The sequence below is a fragment of the Rhinatrema bivittatum genome, chromosome 9, assembly GCF_901001135.1.
Source record: "Rhinatrema bivittatum chromosome 9, aRhiBiv1.1, whole genome shotgun sequence".
In the NCBI taxonomy this organism is placed as follows: Eukaryota; Metazoa; Chordata; class Amphibia; order Gymnophiona; family Rhinatrematidae; genus Rhinatrema; species Rhinatrema bivittatum.
Genome location: NC_042623.1, coordinates 167,086,682 through 167,106,456, shown reverse-complemented (window position 1 = coordinate 167,106,456; position 19,775 = coordinate 167,086,682). Strand labels below are relative to the sequence as shown.

General features: G+C 43.1%; 1 protein-coding gene across 1 annotated transcript in view; it reads right to left on the bottom strand.

The window, feature by feature from the left end:
* The window catches only part of SNED1 (sushi, nidogen and EGF like domains 1), a 299,702-nt gene that overhangs the window by 183,812 nt on the left and 96,115 nt on the right, over positions 1-19,775 (bottom strand). The window contains exons 3-4 of the mRNA XM_029616628.1: positions 9,464-9,604; positions 2,630-2,792 (exon numbers count right to left, since the gene is read on the bottom strand). Of these exons, the coding sequence (XP_029472488.1) occupies positions 2,630-2,792; positions 9,464-9,604 (304 nt within the window). The remainder of the gene's footprint in view (positions 1-2,629; positions 2,793-9,463; positions 9,605-19,775) is intronic.

Here is a 19,775-nt window from a genome sequence, read left to right as displayed (position 1 = left end):
ACCGAGGACACGAAATAATTAAGAGCAGCTGCACTGCAGAACAGTTCATCAGGAAAACAAACCCAGACTGTAGAGGAATAAGTCCTGATGGCTGTGTATGCTCAGATACATACATATAATCATGTCAAATTAAAAAAAATAACAGAGGAACTTCAAACTAGATATCAGTTTCATCAAAATAATTTACTTAGCCACATCCAGCACTACTTTTGGATAAGTAAGTTATTTTGATGAATTTGATATATAATTTGAACAACTGATTGTTTTTCTTTTCTTGATGACTTTAAGTAAATTCTGGAAATATAGCATGGAGGGCGGGGTGGGAAAGATTTATAGAGCCTCGTTTTTTGATACAGCCATTGATTTTACTGGAAAGTGTAGTGATATGCACTGCACCAGAAGTACAGCTGAGTGATGCACTGCTCTACCCCACAGTTCCCTGGCGTCTACTCTAGGGACCATCCTGAAGACCCAGCATTCTGCTCTTGTGCGAGACCCCCCTCAGATCGCCAGCTGCAACATTTCAACACAGCCAGCATCCTCCGCTCATGAAGGAACAGTGACACTCTATCTGGGGACCTTCGTTTTGTCAGCTATTTTGTTTTTCCCTAGAATTTATGAGTATTTATAACAAGAACAAACAGGACGATTACCTGGGAAAATATTGGGTCATTTTATTCCACTGATTTCTCCCGTTTTTGTTCTAGTTGTAATAAAAACTGATAAATCCCTGGTAAAATAAAATAAAAACCGAAAACGAAGGTCCCTTGGCTATATCCCTCCATTACTGACACTAAGACGCGACACTTTGCTTCAAGGAAATTACATTTAACTCCTGCTGCTGCTTTTTTAGGCTGTTTTGGCTCGATTTTATATGAATACCTTGGTGATGCCTGAAGGCAGCTGACTCATCTCACATCTGACTGGCCAGTAGGGATGTGAATCGTTTTAGGACGATTAAAATTATCGTCCGATAATTTTAATATCGTCTTAAACCGTTATGGAACACAATACAATAGAGATTCTAACGATTTATCGTTATAAATCGTTAGAATCGTGAGCCGGCACACTAAAACCCCCTAAAACCCACCCCCGACCCTTTAAATTAAATCCCCCACCCTCCCGAACCCCCCCCAAATGACTTAAATAACCTGCGGGTCCAGCGGCGGTCCGGAACGGCAGCGGTCCGGAACGGGCTCCTGCTCCTGAATCTTGTTGTCTTCAGCCGGCGCCATTTTCCAAAATGGCGCCGAAAAATGGCGGCGGCCATAGACGAACACGATTGGACGGCAGGAGGTCCTTCCGGACCCCCGCTGGACTTTTGGCAAGTCTCGTGGGGGTCAGGAGGCCCCCCACAAGCTGGCCAAAAGTTCCTGGAGGTCCAGCGGGGGTCAGGGAGCGATTTCCCGCCGCGAATCGTTTTCGTACGGAAAATGGCGCCGGCAGGAGATCGACTGCAGGAGGTCGTTCAGCGAGGCGCCGGAACCCTCGCTGAACGACCTCCTGCAGTCGATCTCCTGCCGGCGCCATTTTCCGTATGGAAAATGGCGCCGGCCATACGCGTATGGCCGGCACCATTTTCCGTACGAAAACGATTCGCGGCGGGAAATCGCTCCCTGACCCCCGCTGGACCTCCAGGAACTTTTGGCCAGCTTGTGGGGGGCCTCCTGACCCCCATGAGACTTGCCAAAAGTCCAGCGGGGGTCCGGAAGGACCTCCTGCCGTCCAATCGTGTTCGTCTATGGCCGCCGCCATTTTTCGGCGCCATTTTGGAAAATGGCGCCGGCTGAAGACAACAAGATTCAGGAGCAGGAGCCTGTTCCGGACCGCTGCCGTTCCGGACCGCCGCTGGACCTGCAGGTTATTTAACTCATTTGGGGGGGGTTCGGGAGGGTGGGGGATTTAATTTAAAGGGTCGGGGGTGGGTTTTAGGGGGTTTTAATGTGCCGGTTTTTAGATTTTTAGATTTTTCACGATTTTTCACGATATTTTACCCCCCCAAACGGCAACAATACGATTCCCTCCCCCTCCCAGCCGAAATCGATCGTTAAGACGATCGAGGACACGATTCACATCCCTACTGGCCAGAGATTGGTCTCTTATGAGGGGTCACCAGATGGCTCCAGACCATCAGGGACAAGCCGAGGCAGTCTTGGCTTTTTTCCCATTATATCTGTGGACTTGACGTTCCTAGAACATTCAGCACTGTAAGGCCAGGATGCAATGGGGCAAAGCTTCAGCTTGTCCCTGGTTACACAGAGCCCTCTGGGAACCTTCTGTGGCATCACTGCATTTCAATTGCAGAGCAGAGCTTCAGGCTCAAAAAACAAATATAGATCCTTATATAATGTTTCTTAGAAAATTATTCAATGCTTCCTTGCAAGTTTATTTAATAATTGCCCACATAAGGAATTTTATATGGTGATCCTGGAGTCCACATTTATGGCATAGTCCATAGCACTAGTATTTGGGGCTTTATTCATAAAAGTCTTTTCCCATAGACAAAGAATGGGAGAAAAGCTTTTGTGAATCAGGACCTAGTATCACTGAGCATAATCACTATAGCTGAAAACATAATTGACATAAACATTCAAAATGGCTACCAGTCAGAATTTGGAGGATCTCTTACTTGTATTGTTGCAGCCCCCCACCTGCACCTGGGAATCGTCGATCCGGAACACCCAGCGTCCAGGGATCCCCACATTTGTGGTCATCTCCACATCAACAATGTCATCAGTACGTGACCCTGGTATGTTGAAATATCGCTTTCCATCACCGGCGTTGAAGCCTGCCTAGGAAGACAAGAGCAGAAGATGGGGACTCTGAGGAGGAAGGCTCCCTCGTGAGCCCAGCCCTGTTACCCCATCTGTCTATCCCATCAATAAAACTCTATTATGCATTCCAGAAATCTAAGGCAAAGAAAGAAAGAGGGGACACTACTTAGAGACCCACTTCTCCGGTTTAGGAAACAGACTCATTCTTAAATGGAAAAATCTGTGTCAATTTTTCTGTTGTCTCCTACTTTCATATTAATTATTCCCGTACACATCAACTAGGGATCCAAATATCTCTTTCTTCCATCCCTCAACTTTTTTCGCTTAAGAAATTTCAAATAGTGGAATGCATGTCACTGTAAGAGATCACCTCCCACGAAGATAATGACACTTAATGTACTGGCATAGGCTCCCAAACATCACTAATGCAATCAGTCATACAGTCTGCGTGCCAGGAAAGGAACTCACACCCCACTAATACAATCCGTCACACACGGTCAGCGTGCCAGGAAAGGAACTCACACCCCATTAATACAATCCGTCACACGCATTCAGTTTGCAGGGACAGGAACTCGCACCCCACTAGTACAATGCGTCACCCACACTCGGTGTGTTCGGATGGGAACTCATACCCTACTAATACACTCACATACAGTAACTCGCTGCTGGACCTAGCCACATGGGCTGGGCACCAGTTGAATCTTTTCTTCCCTAAACAAAAGGATATCCCCTATGCCAGGTCCCCGTGAGCCAAAAACAGATCTGGTTTTCAGGATATCCACAATGAATACGCTAGAGGTAGATGTGCATGCACTGCCTCTACGGTGGCTTCTGAGGACCAGAGTTGGCCCCCTCTTCCCTATGCCCTGGGAATCAGTGCCCCAAACTCTAACTAAAGCCTTCGGAAAGTCTGCAACTCTAACACACAGGAGCAGGGGGAGAGGAGAAGATACCTGTTGAGATCTAATAGCATATTGACTATAAATAGACTGCATTATCTCAAGCTGAGGTATCTACCTGGAACATTGCATGTTCTTGGGAACACCAATGCTCTTGAGTGCAGTTTCTTTTGTTTAACAATGGTAAAGAGTCAAGTGCTTCCCTCTCCTTCCCTCCAACCCCCCCAGGTCCAAATCAACATTTCCATGGCCTGCTCTGAAAAGCACCCTCAGCCTGTTCCAAGTAGAAGAAACCGAGCACCAGATATTATGGAGCTACAGCAGAAGAAACTGCTGCTGCTAGCACCACAATAACCCTCAGCCGGTGTGCCAGCAAAGGCAGCATTAAGTGAAGACAGTATAAGAGCGGCCTAGCCTTTCACTGACACAATGGCTATGTCTAAGTACGAGTTCTGTTTCATCTTTTTTTGCTTCCAAAGTTGTCTTGGGTCTGATCATACCTACCATCTCCAGGTCCCTACTCCTGCACTCTGCACATGCACGGGCCCTCAGAGAAAGAAGTCGGATGTGAAGTATCGTTCATATCCAGGTAACCCAACTTAGGGTACATAAAATATAACCCAGTGACTAGAAGTACAAACCTTTCACTGGTCACTGGGGTTCTTGAAACGTGGTCCAGCAGATGGGAAGGGAACCAGGCTCAGGGTATCCCAAGATGAATAGATTTTTTTTATTTTCAACTGAATAGGGTAAGCCTTTGCCCTCTGTGGCTGAACACAAGCTGCCCAAGTGAATGGCTTCATTAGCCCAGAAACAGTCCACTGGCAACTTTCACCTCAGACAAACCCAACCCTGGAATAAGTTGGTCCACAGCTGGGATCTGTTAGTTCCAAGATTGACAAATTTATTTATACACAAAAATAGGATGTCGTCACCAAGTTCAACCTCCACAAGAATCCACAGTAAGACGTTCAGACTGCGGCAAAAGGCTATAGCAGCAAAACAAGTTCCTTCGCACACAAGAATTTAATTCCTGGCAAAATCCAGTACAGTTCATCATTAGCAAAATCATTCACTTACTCGATCAGTGAGACAAACAACAAGACTTCTATGAGGCAGGCTATTCCTTCTGTGGTCCCCATGATTCCTCCCAAGGGCTTTTTCTAAAACTTAGGCCTTAATCCTAGGAGCACAGTAATTGATTTACTTCTTCATAAGAAAAAGGTTGCATGCACAGGTTTCTGCACCAGACAGCAAGGCAGCAGCAAACAGCTAAAATCAAATGCAAAAAAGAAAATCCCCAAGACAAAAAAAGGTGCACACATAATGCACCCTATATTTATACCCAGTAGATGTCACTGCTGACATCATTAAGGCTTAAAGATACAAGCCTCCTATGCCCACTCTAATGCATGAAAAGCATTAACTATTGTCCTTTGTGGGTACAGGATATGTAATTTTCAGATAATGGCTAAGTATGGACCATTCGTAACTAGCATCAAGTACGGCCTTTGGATTTCTCCCCAGTGTTTACAGGATCGGCTACTTCTGGGATCTCCTGTGACAGAGAAACAAAGTTCCTGTCCTTAAATGAACTGGTCAGGGAAACAGGTGTAAGATTCTTTTGCCTTACCAAAGCCCAAATCATGCTCTAACAGGGACGGCAATTTTGATACCGGCGCGCAGGTGCACATGAATGCACGTATGCCGGCTTGCGCCAAAGCACGTGGCTATTTTATAACATACGCATGTATATGCACACATTGCATAAAGTAGGCTTCGTACGAATGCGCACATGTGCGCGCAAATGCCGCCCCTATTTATTTTATTTATTTATTTATTTAAATACTTTTGATATACCGATACTCAAGACTAGCGTCTTATCGTACCGGTTTACATTGAAACTCGGGGTAACCAATTAACTAGGAAGATAAAGTTACAATGAACAGGGGGTTTACAGTGTGGGAGAGAAGAGATCAAAGGCATATGATTAACATAATTAGTTAAAAACATAACTAGGAGTAGTATAACAAAGATTAACGTGACTAAGAGTAATATAACAGAGATTAACATAGGATCTTAGACAATGGCTTAGTTTTTAGGTCAATAAATAAGTTCCCCACTTACGTGCCCCTACCGCCTAAGTGGGAAACATTTAGTAGACATCCACGCCGACGCAATTACCAGTTTCCCCAGTTCATTCCCAGTTCACCCAGATAAAGGATAGGACTTCCTAACCCCCCTATTAATTAGCCTCCCTTTTACCCTGTTAGCCCCGTTGACTAGTCTAGTTTTTTTTTGTTTTTTTTGTTTTAGGCCTTACATGCCATCCAAAGCAGAAATAAAGTTATCTGTCAGGCACTGGCGTGCACTTATGCGCATACGTATTTATGCGCTGGTTTAATTCATAAATCCTAGAACGCCCATGCCCCACCCACACCATGCCGATCACCCTTTTTCGTGAAAATCTTTTTGCCAGGAGATATGTGCATACGTTTTAAAATCTGTGCCACGCATGCTGGCCAAATTTCTGCACGTGTCTCCCAGCTTTGGCACGCGCCAGGCTTTTAAAATTCACCCCACTCCTGCTTGCCCCCTTTAGGGGTTCAGTAGGTGGTTTCTGCCAGTACGCAGTATGCAGAGACCCATGTGGGAAATTTACAAGAGTTTTCCTAGGAAAGGAGCTCTACCCAAGTAGACTGAAGGGGGAGAAAGAGAGTGAGCAAAGGGAATCTTTCCCAGGTTAGAAGAGAAAGAGATAGGAGCTAGAGAAAATTCTCTCTCTGGAAAGTGGATTAATAAGAGCTACAAATATATAACAAAGTGAAAACGGTAAATGATAAGTATTAGGATTACCAGTACAAGAGATCTCTGGGTGACTTGTGTTATGAGTATTAACTCATAAGTGCATGCTACACAAGGAGTTGCCACTAGGGGGTACTATGGCAGAATGAACCAAGAGAATTATTGGAAGAAGCTTGCAGAGCCTTTCTGATGATATGAAGTGAATGGCAACTGTATTGCTCTAATGACCAGCGGTCACCCAGTGACGTCACATAGTGAAGCCTGTAACAAGACTTGACCTATAGAAACAGTAACGGATATGTCTCTTTGCCTGCAGAAAAATAAAGAGCTAGAACCCTGCTACGTTAACCATTATTGCAAGGCTTATTGTTTCGTTAGTGCTGTGGAATTCTCAATAATGGGACGAGGTCATGAGAGCGTGAATGTGTAAGTGGATTCTGTACCACAAAGGGGTCTGCCGCTCAGGGGCACTGTGGGAAAGACACTGAGAAATAAAAAAGGGAAAATACTGGGAGTAGACTGCAGAACCAGCCTCTTTTTTTTTTAGTACTGGCATGAACAGTAAACGTTCCTGTTTTACTAAGCCACCTGCACTCTCTGCTGTGAAGGAACCGACAATGCCCACGACAATTTCCAGCTTGGAACCAGCATTGCTGATCTGCCAGTAATCATACTCCTAGGGGAAAGGTTTGAGAAGCTGAAAGTACTTCATGCATGATCAGGTCAATGATCCACATCTCAATCTAATATGTTGGGTTGGAAGTAAAGGGAGATTGGGCTCTGCAGGAAAGAGACTTTTCCCTAATTGTCTTGAATCCGAGTTGTATAAAGAGATCAAGACAGTGAACAGTCCCTGTCCTGCTATAACAGAGAAGCCGGATGCAAGACTTGAACTGTATTTGAGACGTGTGAATAGATTGTCTGTTCTACTGTAAATACTTGCAGCTATCTATCGCTAAGTAAACGGATATTCTCTGGGAACATCAAGCGTGTGTGTGGAGTTTCATCTGAAAGAAGCCAGGACGTGAAGGATGCTTCCCCCCACTGAAGGGTCTAGGAAGTTATTCTGCCATGGAAAGAACCTCTGTGCTCATCTCATGCTTAGGAGGGAGCCAGGGCTGCACAGGTAACTCAGTATCTTCAGAGCAGTGTGTTCTTCTTTACCACTACCATAGTCTCCAGTGTCAGTGCTGTGCTAATGCAGGTAGTGCTGCTGACCTGGCACCTTTGGTCAGCCTGCTTCCTTTTCCCCATTGCAGCAGGTTCGGAAGGTGGGTGGAGGCTGCTGCTGCTGACCTGGAACTTTATTTTATTTTTTTTTTAAAGAAAATGACCACTGAATGTAGGGTTACTTCTGTGCTCTTTCTTCCCTGGTACAGTGCAATAGCCCTTCTAACTGGGGTTCTCAGATGTTCCTGCTCTGTGACACACTGTAGAGTGATATTATTGATTAGGGCGTGAAGCTTAGTTTTCCTTAATTTTACTGACCAGCACCTGGGCCACTAACCCACACCGGTTCAGGCTATCGAATACCTGCTAACGCCTTCTGCCTTCTGATCCAAAATCCAATATTCTAAAGCCCTAGGAGTGTTCAGCTAATCACTCTGCTCAATTGGCTAACCTTCCCCTCCCACCAACCAGGTCAAGCTATTTACTGTATAGTAATTAATCCTATACTCGGATTAATTACGATGTCATCAGCTACTGTACATTAAAATTTGCTGTTTTGGATATAAAGGTTGGATGGAAGAAGTGTGTCATTATTTTCAAACTTAAAAGAAAGTGTTCAATATTCCAGAGGTACAAACAGCAAGAAATAATGCCCAATAGTACTCTACAATATCATTTAGAAAGCTTACCCAATTATTTTGTAAATTATTTTAATAGCTCCCCTGCAAATCACATGAATCCTGGGGGCATGTATTGCTGAAATGTGCGGAATGTGATCTGATTGGTTCATGTGAGGGTGTTGGGTCACTCATGACATCATAGTCCTTACAGACCATTAAGATCCAGAGAATGTGAGATCCTAGGCCATTCTCTTACTAACAGGGCTTTCTCCAGAGGTTCTGGGAAAAATAAAAGAACTTCTTAAAGAATTTACGAAAATGACAACTTGGTGATAGAGGGTATCACCGAATTGCAGTGTGTGCTTTTGAACTACTGCTCGATTTTATTACTATTTGAGTGGGTAAGTGGTCTGGAATATATGAGCATTCTTGAAACTTCAACATCTCACTTCAAACACAGGGAGAGTTCTACTGTTTATTTGCTTTCGTTCTTTTTGATGGTGCTAGGGTGCGGCTTCATAAAACACGTCCAAGCTCTGGGAAAGAGGGGTACAGAAAGGAAGGGGAAGGAAGGTATAGAAGTGGTGGTACGGGGGAGGGGAAGGGTAGGGGGAAGGGACAGGTTAGAGAGTGTCCCTGGCATTCTGGGATTGGAAAAATACATCTATTTCTTTTGCACCTGTAATTTCCCATCTTCTGTAGTGTCTCAGACTGGCAGCAGGCACAGCGCCAGGGAGAGATCAAGGCCCCACGGCACATCCGACCGCGGCTCTGAGGAAAGAACATAGAGAACCGCAGACAACAAAGCAAGGCAGGAGTGGCCCCCCCTCCTCCATCTGCAGCAGCTGCCGAATCTCCCACCCCAACTACAAGTCTGAGGTTAGGGAAGGCGAGAAGGGGCTATGAGATGCTGGCCAAGGTAAAGACGTGTGGCCAAATTCTAACAAAGTGGCCTATATTGGGCTCCAGAAAAAAAATGTAGCACCATTGCAGAGAGCGGAAACACACAGCTATTTAACAACTTCACAGGGAAAAAAAACAAAACCCAACCCAACCAAACTAATTCCCCAGCTGCTTCCTGACTCATGCCAGATCTAAAGCAAGGAACACTGAATGCGAGGCGAGACAGGCGCAGCTCAGAGAGGTCTCAGGGGGTTGGTGAGGAGCACTGTCCCTTCGGCGGGCCCGATCCTACCTGCGCTGCGATGCCCCCCAGCCCAGCGAAGTCCCCCCCGCTGCTGGCGTGCATCCCCGTGGTCCAGGTGACGGACTCGTAGTTGAAGATGGTGAAAGAGAACTCACCGTCTGTGATGAGCACAGTCTGGAAGGTGTTGACCTGCAGGGGAAGGAGAAACAGGGTGATGTGGGGGGAGGATTAAGGCCTCAAAGAGAGAGATGGAAAGTAGCAAAAGAGGAAGAAAAGTAGAGAAACAACTCACAGAAATAAAGGATATAATTATAAGGACACAAACGTAAGAGAAAGAAGCAAGGAAAGAGATAAGTATAAAAAGATAAGACTATGATGCTGCCCTAAGAAAAAGCAATTTTGCAATAAAATATGTATATAAAATTGCAAATATGTTTAAGAACACTACAAAGGGACGTAGAACAGCTTATCAACAATAAATGCCCCATATATTATCCATAACGCCTTCTAAGATACTTTAGCCTCAAGGAGAGGGAGTAGGTGCTGGCCAATGTTACAACACACTGAGACAATTCCCATTAAGTTTAAAAAAAAATGATTTTTTTTTCTGCTTATGTGTGCCTGGTTTTCATTTTTTCCTGCTTAGTTTGGCTGGTTGCCATTAATGCAGCACCCTTCACTACTCATTATCTTTTTTTGGCTTTACTTATTTGAGGAGGGCACTCTGTCTTTGATTTAATTCCCAGAGTGTCCCATTCCATCAGGACTGTTGGCACTAAGATTTTGTTTTATTGTGGTACATGGCTTAACATGTTGTGCAATTAAGAAGCAAGCAAGTTGGGTAGGCCAACTTCCTTTGATGATCTTCTTCAGTAAATTTGTGGTTTTTATTCTTGTGTATGGCAATATGTTTAGGAGCTCAATATTAATCTGCCAGCCATGAGAGGGCTTCAGGTGGAAGTTTGTGTAGTTTTACTATTCCTTCACTAAAGGAGTGCAGACTACAATAATTTTTTATACGGTTCATAGTTTGAGCTGCACGGACACTGTCATACTGTGGCTTGTCCATAATTTTCCATTGTGGAGGGGACGTGCACATTGGCCTGTTGACACTCCAGTCTTTGGGTCTTGAATTAGGTATTTCTATGGGACACTCACATTGTTCCATACTGTTTAGCAGCATTCTTCCAGATTTCAATGAAATTCTAGCATATTCCCAGACTGGGCAATTTGACATGAGTTGTTGACATGGCACATTGTTGCAGTCTTGGGTGATGAGTAGATTGTTGTTGGTTATCTGTACCATTCACTCAGCTTAATCATCTGATGCATAGGGAAATGGTGCAATGAGTGTGTAGAGAATCAGATTTCATTTCAGGAATATTCACTTGGACAATGAGTTAGTGACAGAGAGGAACACTTGACTTTAGAATGGTCCAACAAAGGTGATGTTTGGTCTCAAAAAATGGATTGTAACTTCCCTTTCATGAAATGCTACCTTGGATGGTGCATTATGCAACATGTGACACTATTGAACTTCTCCAAGGTGCATTTAATTATAACATCAATCCCCAGTCATCAGACATTATTTTTAGCTGTAGCTTTTATATGTAAAATGCTTGAATGCATAGAGTATGGATCTGAAAAATTAGTGATCGCTCTACTTTTCGGATGATGATGAATTTTCTACACAGAAGGCATCCCTTGTATATTGATAGTTCATTTTGAACCTAAAAAGAGCTTAAGCTGCTCCTCCAGCTTCTTTGTAGATCATTCTCTCTATAAACAGTTGAAGACATGGCAATATCTACTTTTTTCGCATCACCCCTGTATTGCTTCCAGAACCAGAAATTCAGGCAGCGGTGAAATATAAATTTCTTGACATTTCAGAATCAGTTGACTCAGGACATCAGCATTCACAATCCATTTCCCAGGACAGCAGGCTAGTTTATAGTCATATGTATTTAAAAAAAAAGTGAAAAATTAAGCCTTCAGGGAGACATTACTTGCATTGTGGACTTATTTTTAGCACTTTAACAAAGGATTATGATTTCTTCAGATTTCCATCTCATGCCTAACAGGATAGATTCCATCCTCATCACCAAATTGTGTTGTGGAATTTCTTTATGACGACTTATGCTTTGCGATTAATTTGTTCATAATTTCTTTCGGTGAATGTTAATATCTTTGAATAGCAGACAATGGGTGACTCAGCTCCATACACCTGTATGTGCTCAGTATAGCACCACACCATATGTTAAAGTATTACACATGAGAATCAGTGGTTTCTTCTGATCATAGTCCATCAGTACTGTTCAGCTGACAATAGTCAATTGGAGATGGAATCTTCAGGTTGGCTCATCTACTTCCATGGTACTCTTGTCTAGAAGAGTTTGGAAGGGGCTCAGTGATTGTGGCCTTATCTTTAAAAAACATATGACAGAATTTGACAAGCCAAAAGAAATCTTATAACTCCTGCCTCGAACAGGGTGATGGGACATTGTGAATGGTCCCATCATTATTAATCAGTATAGCAATTCTAGACATACACAGTGTTGTACTGACACATGTTGAACAATAACCCAGCACTCTATGTTGGCCATGCAATACATAATTTTCCATCTTTAGGAATAAGCTAACTCCAGCAATTCTGAACCTGCGATAACCAAGATATGATCATAGTACATAAAAACTCCTTTTTTATGTACTATGTATCCATGAATTGTTGAAATATTCCTGATGTAGTTAACACTCTAAGTTCGAAGCATTTAACATGACCAGTCCTTGATGTGCAATGAACATGTGTATTTATGAAGATTTTTAATTAACTTCCAGAAGTAGGTAGATGTGTGTTAAATTCACCTTAGAAAAAATGTACCATTCTTCTAATGTCAGCACTGGATGGCATAAGATATAAATGCGACTTAACATTTTTTTCTAATTCTGATCTTATAGTTGCCATAGATGTGAATATCTCTATCTGTTTTCTCCACTGAAATACTGGGTATTTTCCATTTTGGGAATGTGAGAAGGTCTAAAATACCTTTTGAAACATTAAATTCAATTCCTGCATCAAGTTTTGGCTTCATCATAAATAGAATCTCGTGTGCTTTGATGTAATCGATGGATTCAGCTCCAGCAAAATGTTTGGTCATGGGTAGGTTCACAAATCTTCAGAGAAGACTTTCACAAATTCATTGAGTTCGACCTTGACCAACTTTGAATCAGTTTCTTCTCAGGAGGCTTATGCCACATCCACTTGTGACCAATGAACCCTGATATGTCCTATACTGGATACTCACATTGCACAATCCCATAATAATCATTGTTGTTTTTCTGGTAGTCATATAGCACTGAGATAGGAAAACTTTTTTATGCTGGTTCCACAGTACAAGTTATCAGCTGCAACAGGGGCCAGGAGAAGTCCCTCGTGGAGCTCACTGCCACTCCAATCAAACCCCCATCACATGCCGCAGGCATTTCAGTATCTAGCAGCTTAAGTGCTACCATTTTCAGCACCTGGAAGTCCCTGTAACCATGATCCCAGCTTCTACCAAAATCAGCAAAATCTTCAACCTAAAAAAGATAATTTTAGGGGTAATACATAGAAGGCATTTTCCCTATAGATACAAAATGAGAAACATCCTTAAGTATATCTGGCCCTTCGAAATTAGAACAAAAGTAAATCAAAAAACTTAATCAAAGTCTAATACAAATTTCAAATTTGCAGAGATTATTATTGTATTTGTATGGGGTACTTTGTTCTCTTACCACTTATGTTTCTCTGGTTAACTCTAAGGGAAACTTTGGGCAGCGTTTAGAGCAACCCTAAGGTTGTTCCCTTCCCCAGGGTGCTGGGCTTGGTCTAGCTCGGTCTATAAAGCCTGACTGATCATGTGCAGAGTATGGTTGCAGTTTTGGTTTTTGGATAATAAGGAGGAGATTTTTGGTGGTCCCCAACTTCAGGCCCCATTGCACTTTGCCTTGCTTGCCAGTGCCCTCTTGGATGTAGGAGAGGTATTGCCCCGGAAGAGGAGAAGAGAAGATAGAGTTTATTTTCTTCTCTGGACTTGCTCCCAGCTCCGGAGGGAAGTCTCCCTGCCTGGGAGGAATAGGTTAGGGGGTCTGCTTTGCCCTGCATCCAATTTAAGTGGGGACTGCAGTTGTCCAAAAGAAAGAATTGATTTGGAGAGTTTGGTTTTCTATTTTTCGTTGGGAGGAATATTTTCCCACCAATTCCTACCCACTCAAAGGACTTCTCCCTACTTTTCTTGTCACTATGAAGGAGAATTGACCCAGTGGTTGAAGAGAGAGGACTAAGGGTGCTTGGAATTTTCCTTTACATTGTATGCAGAGATCTCTGAGTTTCTTTTTTGTGAGTTTGGAATCTGATCAAGTTATAGTAAAGTTTAATTTGAATATCACTCCAAGTATCCAGTCTGCTGCTGTCCAGTTCAAGGATGTGCCAGCTGAGATAACATCTGAGATCTGATTGTGGCTATGAGAGACTGTTCCAGGCTCCATCCCCGTGACCCTAGGACCCTGGGGGTTTGTCCTCCTCCTCGCCGGAAAACCTCTGGTACCCCAATGGCCTACTGTTGATCATTGACTGTGCTGGAGGAAGACAAAGGAGATCTGGGAAGAGTCCTGGGGACTGTTTTGTGCCCCTGCATTATGGAGTCACCCGAAGAGGGGGGTTACATACCAAACTCTAAGCAATTATTTAAAAAAAAAAAAAAAAAAGGGGGGGGGGCACGGAAAATCTCAGAACTCAGCCAAACATGAAGGTAACACACATTTATTTAATTTTTATTTAAAGGTTTTTATATACCGCTAACCGTTTGCACATCGTATCGGTCTACATTGAACATATAATAATGAGAGAGAAATTACATGGAACGATTAGATTGTATAGCATGCTATACAAATGGCTTTAAGGTCAATCACAAGTTAAGAAGAATCTCTGAAATAACTCATTATCTTTTTACTATGTAAGGGCTACTTTGTTCCCTTACCACTGTTTCCTTTTTCCAACTCTACGGAGAGGTTTTTGGCAAGGAGACTTATTCTGTCAAATGGTAACGGAACCCACACAGGAGAGGGCAATACTGGACTGGTGCTTACCAATGGGATCAGTATCTCTGATGTTGTAATTGATAATCATCTGGGATCCAGAGATCATCGGATGGTGTTGTTCAGTTATAGTGCACAAGAGATGAAAGTACATTCAAAGGTAAGGGTCCTAGTCTTCAGGAAAACTAATTGTGTTAAAATGGGCGAGTTATTAGCAGTCTGAGAAAATCTAGGGGAAGTAGAATATGGGCAAAACTAAAAAGAGATATTATAAGGGCAACTAACCTTTTGTAGGAAAGTAAATAAAGGAAATAGGAAAAAAAGGCTACTATGGTTTTTTAAAGAAGTAGCTGCAAAGGTAATGGAGAAAAGGTTAGCATCACAGAAAGAGGAAGATGGGCAACAATATCTAGAAAAGCTAAAAGAAAATGGGAAAGTAGTCAGGGATGCAAAATTGAAATGGAAGAAAAAAATAGAAAATATGGTTAAATTGAAGGACAAGACAGTTTTTAGATATGATAGTGATAGAAGGAAGTGCAAAAGTTGCATTGTGATACTCAGAGGGAAAGGGGAGGAATATGTAAAAGCTGATGAGGAAAAAGCAAAATTGGGTAACAAATATTTCTGTTCAGTGTTCACTGTGGAAGGGCCTAGAGTAGGACCACATAAAGCAAACACAAATAAGATTAGAAGTGAGGGAAAACTCAATTGATTTTCAGAACAGTGTGCTTGTGAGGAGCTAATGAAAAGTGGATAAGGCAATGGGGCTAGATGGGATACATCTAAAGATATTGAAGGAACTTAGAGAAGTCCTTGCAGCTCCATTGGCTGACATTTTCAATGCTTCTTTAGAGTTGGGATTAGTTCTGGAGGACTGGAGAGGGGTTGATGTGCTTCTATTTATAAAAGTGGAAGTAAGGAGGAGGCTGGGGACTACAGACTGCTTAGTCTGACCTTTGTGGTGAGCAAATTAATGTAATCACTGCTAAAAACATAGGATAGTGCAGTTTCCGGAATCCAATAGATTGTAAGAGTGAGGCAACATAGTTTTACTAGAGGTAAATTTTGACAGACAAATCTGATCAATTTCTTTCATTGGGTGACCAGAGTGTTGGATTAAGGGAGAGAGTAGATGTGGATTTCAGTAAGGCCTTTGACACAATTCCACACAGAAGACTTATAAATAAATTGAGCACCCTTGGTATGGAACCTAGAGTGACTGACTGGGATAGAAACTGGCTGAGTGGGAGGCGACAAAGGGTAGCGGTAAATAGAATTTACTCTGATAAGGTCGGTGTGCCTCAGAGTTGAGACCTTGGACCCTGGACATTTTTGTGAGCGACATAGCAGAAGGATTGTCAGGATAGATTTGTCTTTTTGCCAATGATACCAAATTCTGCAACAGGGTAGACAGCCAGGAAGCTGTGGAAAACTTGAGCAGGGATCTAGCGAAGCTCAAGGAATGGTCTAGAGACTGGCAGCTAAGATTTAATGCTAAAAAATGCAGAGTCATGAATTTGGGCTGCAAAATCCCAAGGGAGGGGTACAGTATTGGAGGCAAAATTCTTCTAAGTATAAAAGAGGAGCAGGATCTGGGGGGGTCATTGTATCTGATGATCTCAAAGTTGCCAAACAGATATATAAAGCAGTGGTAAAAGCCAGAAAGATGCTTGGCTGCATAGGGAAAGGAATGGTCAGCAAGAAAAAAGGAGGTGATATTGTCCCTGTATAAGTACCTGGTGAGACCTCATTTGGATTAATACTGTGTACAATTTTGGAGACCGCACCTTCAAAAGGATATAAACAGGATAGAATTGCTCCAGAGTGTGGATACTAAAATAATCAGTGGCTTCATTCTATAGCATATGGGGATAGACTCATGTACACATGTACAACCTAGAGGAAAGGTGAAATAGGGGAGACATGATAGACCTTTAAATATCCAAAAGGTTTCTATACACAGGAGGCTAGTCTCTTTCAATTGAAAAGAGGCTCTAGAAAGGGGATAGACGCATAAGTAATCTTAGGAAATACTTTTTTACAGAGAGGGTAGTGGTTGCATGGAACGGCCTCCCAGTGGAGGTTGTGGAGGCAAAAACGGTATCTGAATTCAAGAAAGCATGGGATAAATGAAGGGGATTTCTGAGGGAGTGATGGGAATTGTAAGGGCTAGATAAATTGGATGGATGGGCAGGCAAATAGGCCATAAGGTCTTCTTCTGCTGTCATGTTTCTACGTTTTTGGAACATCCCTGGGATTTTTCCTTGCCTAGGGTGCTGGGATTGGTCTGGCTCCCCCTATATAACTTGAGTTAAGCATGTTCAGCTTGTAGCTTTAGTTTTGGAGCAGAAAAAGTGTTTTCTGGTGGATCCAGTAGGCAACGTAGCCTGCAGAATTGGGAAAAGACAAGATCAGTAGTCTTGCTAGAGTCCTCATGGATCTGGAGGGTTCTACGTTGGGCGAGTAGAGAAGAGAGGAAAGAGTTTTGACACTTTGAGAGAGTTATTTTTTTCCTGACCCGCTCTTAGCTCAGGAGGGCAGTTACCTCTGCCTGAGGGGATTGGGATAGAATGCTAATTTGCCCTGTGTCTAGTTAAAGTGGGGACTGTAGTTGCCCAAAAGTAAGAACTGTTGCTGGAGTTTTGCCACCACCTTCCAACCCAGTTGTTGGAGGAAAGAATGTTTTTGTCACCAGGAGGAGACATTGACTCAGATTTGGGGCGAGAAAGAGAGAGAGAGAGAGAGAGAGACTAAAGCACTTGGAGTTTTTCATTCTATCTGAATCAAGAGATTTTTTATTTTTATGATTTTCTATTTTTGATCAAGTTCTTACAATTTACAGTAAACTTTGTATTTGAACACCATTTCAAACATCCTGCCTGTTCTTTCTGAGTTTGAGAATAAGCCCGCCGAGATTTACTGGAGTGAGAAAGATAGAGTGGAGCTTGTGGGATTGGAGAGACTATGTCTTCATCCTCCCTCTCCATTCACCAAGGGCCTGGAGGCTTGTCTGCCTCGCCGCCAGTGAAACCCCGGCATTCCAGTGGTCAACATTCGGTGGTACATGGCAGGAGGAATTAGGGGTTCGGAAAGATAAGATTGGTCCTAGGACTCTTAGTGGTCCCTATATTCTGGATATCAATTGGAGAGGGGGTTACAGCTATAATCTTTAAACCACCCAAGTGACAAAAATATACTTAACTTCATTAAAACATGCAAAAATTATGCACGGATTATATAGATGAAAAGATGCTTCAAAGAAAAGCATGCTAGTCCAGTCCTATGTGCTGATTGCAGAACAATGGCCCCAGGACCAAAAAGGTATAATAAAGCAAGCTGACATAGAGAGCGTTTTGCCACAGTGGCAAAAAAACATTTAATGAAGACCAGCTGGTTTACCATGAATTTAGCTATTTTGCTGCATTCATTATAGACCATCAGTGAATGTTTTTTGCATTTGGAGAATTTGATAAGCCCTGAAGCAGCCATGGTGGCGAAATGCTGGCCAAGTTAGCTTCCTTTATTATACTGACTATGTAATCTGCCTGCCTGCATGCGTGCATGCCCAACATCATCATTGAAAGCCTGATGTTGTGCATCATCAAGGGTGACATTTTGGGCTTTTGATGATATCGGGCACGCAGCAGACAGGTCAGAGTGTTGACGGGCCACACATGGTGTAGCTTTGGCAAGAGGTAGGTAAGCTGGAGGAAAGGTGGTGATGTGTCAGATTTGGCCCATGGGCTGTAGTTTACCTACCCCTGATGTAGCAGAATATTTGGATGATGCTGAGACCAACGTGCTCACCACAGGGTTCATTTACTACACTGACTGACCTGCAAGGCAATCCAAGGGATCCAGAGGTGAGCAAGCGCCATTTTGTAATATGGTGCCAGCAAACCAGTACCAAGTGGAGATTGCTCCTGCCCCTTTAGGATAAGGTGTAAGTGGGCCTTAGTGGGTAAGCTAGGGGTTTCTGGGAGGATTTAGAGGAGAAAGATATTTGGAATGGTGATGGGCTTTTGGAGGCCAAAGCAGGGTAATTTGCTGTGGGAGGAGCTTAATGATGCTACATTAAAATAAATGTATGTGCTGGGTGGGGTTGGGGAGGGTAGCCCTGGGCCTTTTCTTTTACCCCCACTGGCCAGGGGATGGGGGGATTGTTACAGGGCCTTATAGATCCTTTAAACTGGTCAACTCAGTTACTGCACATTGCTGTGGCCAGGAACATGCAATTTTCCCAGCCAAGGCAATGAAAGAAAATTCCCGTGGGGTTTACCAGAGTACTGTGGTTTAGTAAATCCTGCAGGAATTGTCTTGCTGTAAAACAGCATGGGAACGCATTGTTTTTATCACACCTTCATATATAGGCCCTTGATCCTCTTGTGAGACCTTAGGAATAATGGCTTCCAAGTCTCCTATCTCCCATGGTGCTCCATTTAGAATTGCTGTGGTTTATGTTGTGGATGCTTTGATCTTTTGGCTGATTCGATAATATGCATGGAATAGGTCTGTAGCTGCTCACAGTCCTCTTCTCTCTTTCTTGAAGTCTTGGATTGTGGGCAGCAGACACGCTTGCTGTGATCTTTCCGCTTAGAAAAGCAACACTCAGAATCCCTGACATGGCACGAATCCAGTGTATAATTTCCACCACAGTGTAAACATAATGAGATGAATTTCGCCTTCTCTTCTGCTTTTGGATTTGACAGGCCATTTGCGCACATGGCGTATTCTTGTTGACATGGCCAAATGGATTTCATGCCTGTGCTGTGACACTGCCTCCAGTACAACGGCCTTTTCTCAAGTGACTGTGAACATTTAAGTTGGTCTCAGCGAGGTGACACTGCAGAGCTTCATCACATATTCCACAGACAAAATGATCTCTCAGTTTGACTTCAAAATGCTCTCCAAAATTGCAGGGTTTAGACATGTAAACAGCAACAGGTTCGTGAGGACTTAAATCACTGAATGATTTCAGATGGCCTGTGTGCAAAATGTTCTTTCAGCGCAGTCACAATCTAATCATCAGCTTTATCTGTGGGTGATGCTGGAGACTTAGACGTATCAATGCTGGGACAGAAAAATAAGGGCATTTTCAGACAATGAAAATGGATGGGATTTTTTTGCAGTCCCCGCACCCACCATACGCTCTCAACAGTTTTGGAAAGCTGACCAGGTACAAATTTAGACTGTAAGCCCTCTGGAGACAGAGGGACACCTACAGTGCTTCCCCTCCACATACCTACATGTCTTCCACTCTGAAGTGCCTGAAAGGCAGAATATAAAT